Source organism: Brienomyrus brachyistius, chromosome 7 (genome assembly GCF_023856365.1).
Source record: "Brienomyrus brachyistius isolate T26 chromosome 7, BBRACH_0.4, whole genome shotgun sequence".
NCBI lineage: Eukaryota > Metazoa > Chordata > Actinopteri > Osteoglossiformes > Mormyridae > Brienomyrus > Brienomyrus brachyistius.
Genome location: NC_064539.1, coordinates 23,960,600 through 23,971,649, shown reverse-complemented (window position 1 = coordinate 23,971,649; position 11,050 = coordinate 23,960,600). Strand labels below are relative to the sequence as shown.

Below are 11,050 nucleotides of genomic sequence, written 5' to 3'. Positions count from 1 at the left end.
GTATCACAGCTCCGTAGCATTTTGCGATGTGCGCAGATCTCTAATTAGTCTAAGTTATTTGCTGGTGTAACTTGAGCTCAATTATATCCCCTGTACCACCCGTTATTTAAAGAAATTCCAGAATAGTACAGTTTACATAGTGGTTTTGGTTCAATAAAAATTAAGAATATAAGATCAATATTTACGTATGTGCTTTTTACTCTCCTTGACCAAGTTCTCAAGGGCAACGCCTTACAACCAAAGGTGTCATCCAGCACCTGCCAGCCCCGATGCCGGACGTTTCCTTTGCATCACTGCGGATCATACAAATTTTTAGCCTATATAAATTTGTCAGCCTCTAGTGTATATATGTATATATATATTTTTTAGTGCTTCCTCTCCCGTAAACCAACAAAAGTATAAAACATTTATCAGCGGTCAGTCCCTCAACCAGTCCAGTAAACATACCACCCCCACTAGCGCTTCTTCTTTCCCACCCCGCCCTACTCACTCCGCGATCCAGTACAAAAAACGCAGCATTACAGTCAATACCCTCTCACATGTGCGGACTCAGTGTACCTCTGGATATATCTGCGTTAGACTTTCAGACTGGGGACTGCTGGATCCATGCTTCAGTATTCGTGGATTGCCTTTCTTTCTCGTTGGATTGCCGCGACGCTTGTCCGCGTTTGGGGACGGTTCCTGTTTTCTGAACAGGATCTCCTATCTGGATGTTAATCGCAGTTTTGTACTCCTCACACTTCTCAGATGACCGTGCGTAGGATTCGGAGGAGACTCCGATCTCCCATCCGCCTGCATATGAAAACCTTCTGGCTAAAGTTTTCATGAAGCGATTGTCAGAGGTAACCGCAACCTGGATTTGTTATTTACAGTTAAAATTGCGCCTTTGCCAGTCAACGCCAACAGGGTGTCCATCTGCTGGGATTTGCTTCAGTAAAATGAAGACGGCTGTTGTGGAAGGTAGGTAGAAGATACGGAATTATCTCCATAGATTACGGAGCTGTTGCGGATAGAAAAGGACCAGGCGATTTCAACTCATTTATTTGTACATTTCATAACAAAATTAATAATTCATTGTGCGAAAGTAGCCTACAATTTCCCGTACAAGGAAATAGCATAGTTTAAGGAAAAATAAATTAATCCATGTTTCTACCCCGCGATGTTTGATAATCACATCTGATAGCGATCGACAGATTTTTTGTTTGCTACAAATATTGAAAAATAAACTGAGTTTAGATTATGCATTGAATAGGCCTACTAATGTGGTCTAATAATAATATGCGACGAGCAGTGTACAGAGTTTAGGCTTTATATGATTTTTGCGGGGTCGTGACATTATCGTCTTTGATCTTTCCTTTGAAAAAGATCGGGACATATTGACTTCATCAGTTGAGACATATCTGATGAGATTACCGAACTGTAATTTAATTACCTGTTTATCTCAGGTCACGCAAATGTGAGATAGTTGTGTGCAAGGGGAGAGTGTCTGGATAGCGCAGTCTGTAATGCACGTCTCGCCTTGTCGGGCTTCCTGTGCGCTATAGCTATGAACACACTTCATCGGGACTCATATTTAACTCATGTCAGAGTTGGAATGGTGTCTCGCCGGGGTGAATAACACCGCACTGTGTTCCCCTATAATATGCACACAAAGTCGTAAATATTGCAAAGTTTTCTCGGCGTATCGTGCACCGTTCCAGATAAAGGGAACTGGAATTCTCTCTTTTTTTCCCAGAACAAGGAGTAAAGAATGGCAGGAAAATGGGATGCCTATCACGCAGAAATGCGGGGCGAGGGTTACCTTTATGGATTCGACTGGAACCTGACATATCTAGGAGGCATTTTAAATCTGCTGCAAGCAGCCTTTTTGGAGTACATGTCAGCATAGAGGGGCCCGCGATTCCAGTTAAATCCGCATTTTAAGATTTACCTGTATACTGCTGAAGTAGTAAATTGCATTTTATATTGTGTCGGTTTACTTTGGTAATCCAGATCAACGGGATGTTGCATCGTAACTGCTCACATTAAGAATAGAGTAGTTTTGAATAGCTTATTAGGATCCAGTGATACTTTTTGCACGTATGACTCATTGGCTACAGTAACTCAAATGTGCACAGCTATAACGGCAATCCCAGCAGTGTTTTGTAGGTGCACATCATGTTCTTCCCCTGCTACTGCCAAGAAATGCCACTGCACTATGTATTTTATAAGTAAAAGAGGAAGCCCATCTGCTGCATGTACATCACCATCAGTGATGAAAATTTTGCTGCCTATCGCTTCGGCATAAACCGTTGTCGAGAGACGTACAGAACCGCAACTTCTTAAATGAAGTTAGACTGCAACTAACCATATTAATTTTTTAACCGAGTCTAACCCGTAATACACAATTTAAAGTATGTATTCGCGAGATATGTCCGCACGGCTGCCAAGGAGCCCGTGACTCATCGTGCTTGTGCTAAATCTTGCCAGGAAGCCTCGTGCTCGTGCGAGGCTGCAGGTAGTCCGACGGTCGTCGCGCTCGCGCCGTGGGAGAAGTCGAGGACTTCGTGATATAAGCATCCGTTACAGGAGTCTTACGTCTACATTCAAAACACTTGAATGCTTGCATATGCCATAAAAATATTAATATTTTATCTAGGTACAAAAGTTTTGTAGCTGATGACGGTTATTATTATTATTATTATATAAATTGCTGGACATCGAGAGAATGGCATACTCGATTCTCGTTTAAAACACAGAGTACCCCATTCTCCTTACTGACATCGAGTGGCAGAGGCCTAATAGCAGGGGAAGCTGGGTACAAGCTCATAAACTGCGGGTTATACTTGAAGAGGTCTTGGATGCAGAAGCGTCAATTATAAATTGTCAGCATTCAGAACCACGAGTTCATTTGCCTGCAGAATGAACGATCAAACCAAACAACACCAGCTGCTGTAAATTAAGAGTGAAATATTGGACAAGGGAAGGGGCATTTTACATATTTTAATAGGGCATTTGACAGCAATTGGATCAGGGCTTTGTGTATGAGGGGGACACTGGGTTCGCTGACGAGATTGCCTTACTGAAATCAACATTGCAGTGGCTGCTGAAATTTACACCATTAGCCCATAATGCATTGCAGCTTACTAATGCAAGGCAACAGTAAGGACATGATATGCATCCATTGTCCATTGTGTGAGTTTAACTGAATGGTACACATTTGCTGTATTGGCATGCTATTCACAATGTCGTAATGGCACTTCTCCACTGCCACCAAGAACCAAGCCGTACCTGACCCGTACCGTGAACTGGCACTTCTCCACTGCCACCAAGAACCAAGCCGTACCTGACCCGTACCGTGAACTGGCACTTCTCCACTGCCACCAAGAACCAAGCCGTACCTGACCCGTACCGTGAACTGGCACTTCTCCACTGCCACCAAGAACCAAGCCGTACCTGACCCGTACCGTGAACTGGCACTTCTCCACTGCCACCAAGAACCAAGCCGTACCTGACCCGTACCGTGAACTGGCACTTCTCCACTGCCACCAAGAACCAAGCCGTACCTGACCCATACTGTGAACTGGCACTTCTCCACTGCAAAGTATGAGGGCTGTACTTGAGCTGTAACCATGCTGGCATGGCCCTACTTACTAGCAGGGCTGAACGCGTGACCAAACCAAGGTGGTTGTGTCATCACCATCTGAAATTGCATAGAGGTACCGGTGTTCTGCCCATGGATTATCTGAAGGAAAAAGCCTTTATTCTATGTTTTATCAATTATTAGTAGCATTGCAATACATTCCCGAAAACTCGTAACTTGAACATTTCCAATCTCTTACTTGAAAAAGTACTATAGAACAAAATGAATTTGTAATGCAAATTCCCGCAAGCGAATGCTAATTCTGCTAATGACTGATACTTGCACAACACGGCGATTCTTAAAGGTGTGCCAGTGGAAATTGGCACAAAGTAAAAAAAAAAAATAATAATTGCATATAGTAAATTATGTACAACATGTGAACAGTAAATAAGCATCTCTTTTGTTTTACGCCACTGTTGCTCTCCACACTCGTCAACGCCTTTACCGAGCTGACCCTATTGCAAGCTGGAACTGTGCCGTAACTGGTGTCTTTTCGTGGTATAGCTCGGGTACGACCCGGGTACGGCTCAGGTACAGCCCGGGTACGGCTCGGGTACAGCCCGCTCCCTGTATGCCAATGGAAAAACGCCATAAGGATACTCACACTGCTTATTCCTTTGAACAACTTTGCATCTCCAAATATTTGTTGAAGTTATTCCGGTTTACTGCTCTGCTTAAGGATACAATAGAGTAGATTGTCCTTGGATTAGAATTAGAAATGGATTAAAAGCCAAGAGTCCCTCATGGGGACACTGTCATCATCGTCACTGTGGTACATCAAATTAGGCACCTGTATTGCGGAATGTGGGTGATGGTGACTACCTTACTGTATCTGGCGGGGGGGGGTCCCTGATCCTACACGCAGCTGCGTTCCTCTGATACCCCCCTGCCAAACACCGTGATTCATCAAGCTGAAGGTGGCCAAAGCCCGGTCTTTCACACCCGACGGCAGAGTGGAGTGGCCCGTGAATGCTAAACGCTAATCCCGGCTCAATGAGTATACATCAAAGGAATCCTCTGTGTGTGCTGGAGAAAGCAATAGAAGGAGAGGAAATGCGTGTGTGTGTGTGTGTGTGTGTGTGTGTGAGAGAGAGAGAGAGAGAGAGAGAGAGAGAAAAGGCTGAATGTCAATACCCTCTCGCCACCCCCAATCTCAGAAGGATACAAAAGCGATGGGTATTACATTTATCAATGTGATCTTGTCTTCAAGGTTGGTTTAATAGCATAAGCACAGTTACCATCTTGGCTAAAGACTGTCAGGGGTCTGAAAGGTTGTTTATTTTAATAACTTACTCAAAGACCAAGGCATTGCAATTGTGTTGTTTTTTATGACTCATGTAACATGTTACGAGTATGTCTGTATGCCAAAAGGCGCGATAGTCATACGCGATTAATAGTTCGATGGCTAATATAACTAGTTATGTGGACAAAGAGCAGTAGTCATACCATCAGCTGAGTTTTGGTAATTTTGTTAGGATTATTTTAAGGTTCAATGTGTTTACATAAGTGTGAATGTTTAAAAAGACCAGCCCTAATATTACTTCTGTTGGCTGAGGGCTACGTTGGATGAGAAGTGAAACCAAAATGAGCACGTTGTGGGTGGAATGAACAAGCTTCTGAGTTTCTCCTACCATGCAGCACCATCTACATACGTGGGACTCAAAGTCTGTCTCCTCTCGGCTGTGGGGATCTGAGAAACGCGAACTGGTCAGCTCTGATTCCCCTACACGGAACTGGAGAATCCTTACACGTGAGGATGAGGAACCCAGAAGGGTAATTTATTTAGTGGTAAGACCTTGGAGAGTCCGACGGCCGATAAAAGTTAAGAAAGGGGAACGTATGTGCATTTAAATAAATAAAATAAAAGTAAATGATATGCCAACAGGAAGGCAACATCTCATGACTCTTGGGGAATGTTCGTAGGAGATCCTGTCCTCCTACTTGTCCTCCTTCGCAGCCTGTCCAGTCTTTTGCTTTTTCAGCCCAAGCGGTACTGTTAGCGGGCTTTGAAATAAAAGCCATTTGTGCGTCTGTAGATGTTTCTTAGCTCTGCAGCCTTTTTCACCCTTTATCCATTCATAGCATATACAATAGGTAAGGATTTTCGCATGCGGGCCTTGAACGGTTGGAGAGAGAGCCAGGATAGGGCACTAATGTTTCCTGTGTGTATATAATCTCACTTTCCTTGACTAACATGTCCCTGTCACTCCTGAAATGTAATATGTAGGCCAGTGAGGCTATAGTCTGACTATGAAGCTAACCTGAATTCTGCCTGAGGGCCATCGTGGTCACACAGGATCGCCATACCTATTGTGTATGGTAGGTCCGTTCGTCATTAGCTGTGGCTTCCTTAAACTCAGCAAGACTGGCGAAAATGTGAAGTTGTCCTCTTGCTATTCGAATTATTTTTGCCAGAAGATGTGCAGCTGCTGATCTGGGGTTTCAGTGTATTGAGAGAATGGTTCAAAGCATTTCCCACTGACTGTTCAATTAAAGGGTCCGGACTTTGGGCCCACAGACCTGTTTTTCTTCCCTCTCCTTGCCCGAACCACTCAAAACTCCTTCACAATATGTCGTTAATTTCTTACAGCTCCTGGCTTCCCTTTATTTCAGCATACAGTTGGCCACCAATCACCAATTTTTTTATTCTCTACTTGCCTTTGTCATTGCTGTTAGGAACGAATGGGTGTTGCTGTCCAACTTAAGTATCCAAACAGTGGAGAATAAAAAGTGTTTTGGGGTGGTTTGTCACAATGAGCCAGTGGCTTCAAAGCTACTATTTAGGACATGTGTGGTCCCAGTTCCAAATGCCTGATCCTTACCAATCGATTTAAAAAAATGCTCACAATTTTGATCCCGGCCAGGAGTCCGTTCTTCCTTCTGATGGATTTAGAAGCTGATGGATGCCGGAATGCTCTTCTGTCGGGTCCTCTCCCGCTCGCATGCAGCGCTCGTGTGTGCTGTGACCCCGTTCCACCACCTTTGTACTCCTGCTATTAAACTTTAATAATTTAATCTGCAGTAGATGTGACTGAGGGGCCCGAGAGCTTGGATGGGAGCCATTTTTTAAACTGATTACACGGCTTCGTTGAGCAGATGAACGATGGGTTAGTAAATTGTTAATTAGGTGGAGGAGGAAGTGGTCATTTTAATTAAGCAGATGACTGAAGCCTTTGTTGGACCAATAGCCTAATGATATGCCCTTGCTGGGGGCTCTCATATCTTAGGGAAACCCACAGACAAGAAGTCAATGGGGCTCTGTTTGGGTTTCTGCTGCTCTTCATTGGGAAAACCAAGGCAACCTGTACAGCTGTAGTGATTCCAAGGGTAAAGTTCAGAATGTGGGATGTTTAAATAACTTTCCAGCCTGGATATCTGCAGAATTTCTCATCAGTTTTTCTCGTCTACTTGCCTTTGCTTGGAGTTATGGCCAATCTCCCGAGGGAATTAATAGTGGGAAGGCTTGAATTCATGTTGTGCTTTCATACACCTGTAGGGTCCTCAAGACTCAGCAAGGCAAGTAAATAAGCAGCATTTTCATTGAGCCCATTTTCCTTACATTTCCCCTGTTATTAAATTCTTGAGCTTTTATTTTCATTTCCTCCTGGTTCTGGGCTCCTTCAGTCTATATGACCTTTGCTGGAACACCTAAAACGTTCCCACCGATATAGTAGTGAGGTTGCATCTGTAGCTTGTCCTCTCGGCTGAAGAATCCACGCATAAATCAGGGTCTCGTACCCCTGGGTTGGTGCTGAAGGTCGTTTTAGACCCCAGGTCATTCATCTCAGTTCTCAGCATGCCGTCCTGATTTGATATGCATGTCAGCAGCATCCATCCACAGAGACACTCATTATCAATCACACGAGGCTAGAGTTTGGCTACAGGAAAACTGTACGATCAATCACAGCATCAAAATGCTCCTTACCGAAACCACTTAGAATTCTGTTTGACTTGTGGTTCGACAAATAGAGAAGGAAGGTAAAAAATCCCATGTGTGACCCCCAGCGAGAGAGAAACTCTTATTAACATTTCATTGTTTTGTAAGCTCGTACTGCTTAAGTGTCTGGCTTTGCCGGGATTACAGAGAGAAAGTCATTTTCAACCTGCCAGCCAAGAGCTCTGGGGATATTGATATCTTAGCAAAGTAAAAAAAAACAGTTTTGACACCTGTAAACATGAGTATATGGATGACATCTCCTCTGCCATATAATTCGCTGTGGCTTCATTCACATGCACGCCCTGTAATAACGCTCCTGCAGTGCAGCTCCTGCATTCAATGAGATCCCATCTAACAAGGGTTTTGAGGAACAGGCCTGTCATCATGGGCTTGGAGGCTTCCGTCAAAGCAATGATGTGTGGCTGCTCATAATGTTTTACTGACCAGTTGTCTTGCTATATCAGACCTCGCGCATGTGCACATATACACCCAAAGAGAAACAGAAACACACAGACCTGTGACTTGTTTCTTAAATACCAATTTTTGCCTCAAAACCACCAAGAAAAGATTAACCACAACATAATTTGGATGCTGTAGCAATATTACTGGATATGAAGCAAGAAGAATTATACACCATTACAGCTCTTTCAATGTTAAGGCAGCGATGGTTTCCCCATTGTTATGTATGTATGTTGGTGGTCATAACTAAAGTCCTAAACTTAATTAATTCAGTAAACTGCATAGCTTGTCCGTATCTCAGGTTCCCCGTGGGCGTATTAAAATTAGCACTGCCACCCAATATTTAGAATACAGGATAGGCGCTCAGCGCCTTGTCAGGTCCTGTCGAGTGCATACGGATGGGTTTACGTAACAAAGCTCTCACCAGGCCGCTTTGGGTATCAGCCGGCCTCACACCTGGGCCCTTCTGTTTATCGGATGTGGTCGGCCGCTCACTCACTCAGTCAGCCACTCAGTGCCTGACGCACGTTATCAGCACATCGACATGACATGCACGCGTCGGAGATGTGAAATTACTCCGCTGTGAGTAGAGTAGGATGAGGGAGAGATTTGGGAATGCATCCTGACATTGTGAAAATATACATCCCCCCCCCCTCGTGTGGGATTCTGGGTAACAGATATAATGTCAATTTTACCAACTAGACCATCAATATAGGAATTGGGAAACTCCTCAATAAACATATATTTGTACCAAATTTCTGCTGTAAGCCATAAACACATACATTTGGTATTTCTCCTTATCTGCTTTGATACTATCGAACGTGTGCTTCTAAGCCTGAACCTCATATATTTATGATGAATTGGTCCATATGGTTTAACAGTCCCACTTATCTGCCCCAGATCTTTTCATTTAATTCTGTCCTTTCATACACCCCTCAGATTTACAGATAATGTTAAAACTGGCAGCATATATATGGCTCATTTAAATGAACAATACTGATTTTTCTCCAGAAAGAATTGTATGATTTTATGCAAAAATGTATACAAATGGAATTTTTCATATAGGGACCCTGGATTATAGCTGTGAAGACCCATATAATATGAGGATGTGGCTATCTGGGGAGGGAGGGTCATGTGATTGGTATCCTTCATGGTAATTGGCTTAAAAAAATGTGCACTCCTGTCAGATGGTGTTGAATAATGTTTCCTGGTAAGCACTGTTCTGTCCCCGATTCCTTTAATCTCTCCCCTGTTTTTGATGTTTTCCCTCCTTTTGTCCCACCTCGTTTCTTCCCTGCCCTTGTTACCCCGAGCACTGAGAGCTCCACCCCCATCAGAATCATTCCACGCTGTATCCTCATGTCCCCTGACTGTTCGCCATCATTTGGCTCAGTCCATCCAGTGGTCCCATCTTTGCGGTGTTCTCATTTTGGATGCCCTTATGCTCTTTTTCTTCATAGTCAGCAATGGAGTCACTTTGACTTGAGCATTTTCTTGAAAGGAGCAGTCTGCCCTTGTCTTTTATCCCCCTAAATGAAATCTTCTCCCGGCCCGTCTACTCGGTCATTCGCTGACATTTGCAGCTGGAGCTGCACATAACTGCAGGTCTTCGTGTCGTTACGTGACCCTTAATGGGAGCTTGGGATTCCAGGCGTCATCAATGAGAGTTATGATTTATTATATTATACTCCGTATATCTTTATTTAAAACAGATTTGTTGTCCAATATTAAACTTTTTTCTCTAAACTGGGAATGAGCCGGGCTGAAGGAAAACGGAGCCACGTGATTACTTTGGGAATCCCATTCTCAGTGTGGAGAGGAATCGGGATGAGTGATGATTGGCTTATGTCTGTTTCCCAGGGATGGGGGGGATGGGGGGAGTCAGTGTAAAGCAGGTCCAACCTGCAGTCACAGATAAAATAAAGCAAAGCACACCAGCAGAGGGATACTGGGAATGAGGAGCAGGTGTATGGAATAAGCGAGAACGACAACGGTCACATGACGCATCTGTCTGAGAGAGACAGTGGTGAGAGAGACCATGGTTCCTGCTATTAGCTGGCCAGCGATGGAAAGTTTAGGTCCAGAAAGTACAAATCCAGACCAAGGTTTTGTTTCAACCAACCAGTTTAGTATAAAGAGTCTTAATCACAGAGGACTCACCTAGTTGGTTGAAACAAAACCTTAGCCTGGATTTGTACTTTCTGGACCTGATCTTTCCATCTCTACAGCTTGCACATTTATACGCTCCTCCCCTTGTTTTTCCCAGCTTGGTCTTGCCCAATCTTGTGGAGCACTCCCCTGTGGTCTGAAACTGGATCCCTCCGTAGCCCGCTCCCTAGCAGTAGCACAATGGCTGCTTGGCTCGAGGCCATAATCATGGGGCAGGATATCAGATAGACTGCTGTGACCCCCCCCCTGGGCCTCCAGAGTTTGGGCTTTTCCTCATCCTCCAATCCGAACCCCTCCCGATACTGAGCGAGAATCACAGGTTCCCTTGAGAAGTGACATCGTCATTGCAGCTCCTGACACTACAGAAGACAGCAGAAATAAGCCACCATTTCAGTCTGCATGACGCTGCATGTAGCTTGGCATGGGCTGTAATGTCCTTCTTGAGACAGGTGTGCTTCTGTGAATAGTGCTATGTTTAATGGTGAACGTCTGCCTGGTCCTCCTAGACGTAATTAATAAGTCTTCCTGAGGACTTCTTAGGGGTACAGCTGCGCTTGGATCGGTGATTCTGTCCAAGATTATGGGAGAATCCTTCAGCTTCATTGCACGTTTTATTAAGTAGGTTGTACCCTGAGAAATTTGGAGAACTTTGAAAGAAAATCCAAATTCAGAAAGGCCAAATCACGACTTCTTCATAATCAACTGCTCTGACAGCTCATATCTGAGGATTATTCTGTGGTGTCTTTCGTTCTTATGTATATATTAATATGCAAAACCCGCCAATGCGATGTGGCGTAATTGTGGTTTCTTAGTGATTATAATTCAACTAGCAATACTCTGTCCGTGCCACAGAAATCGCTTTT

General features: G+C 44.0%; 1 protein-coding gene across 1 annotated transcript in view; it reads left to right on the top strand.

Annotated features, from left to right (window-relative positions):
* Window positions 1-490: 490 nt before the first annotated feature.
* The window catches only part of LOC125745684 (reticulon-4 receptor-like), a 42,339-nt gene continuing 31,779 nt past the window's right edge, over window positions 491-11,050 (top strand). Inside the window, exon 1 of the mRNA XM_049018752.1 lies at window positions 491-960. Within this exon, the coding sequence (XP_048874709.1) occupies window positions 825-960 (136 nt within the window). The 5' untranslated portion in view covers window positions 491-824. The remainder of the gene's footprint in view (window positions 961-11,050) is intronic.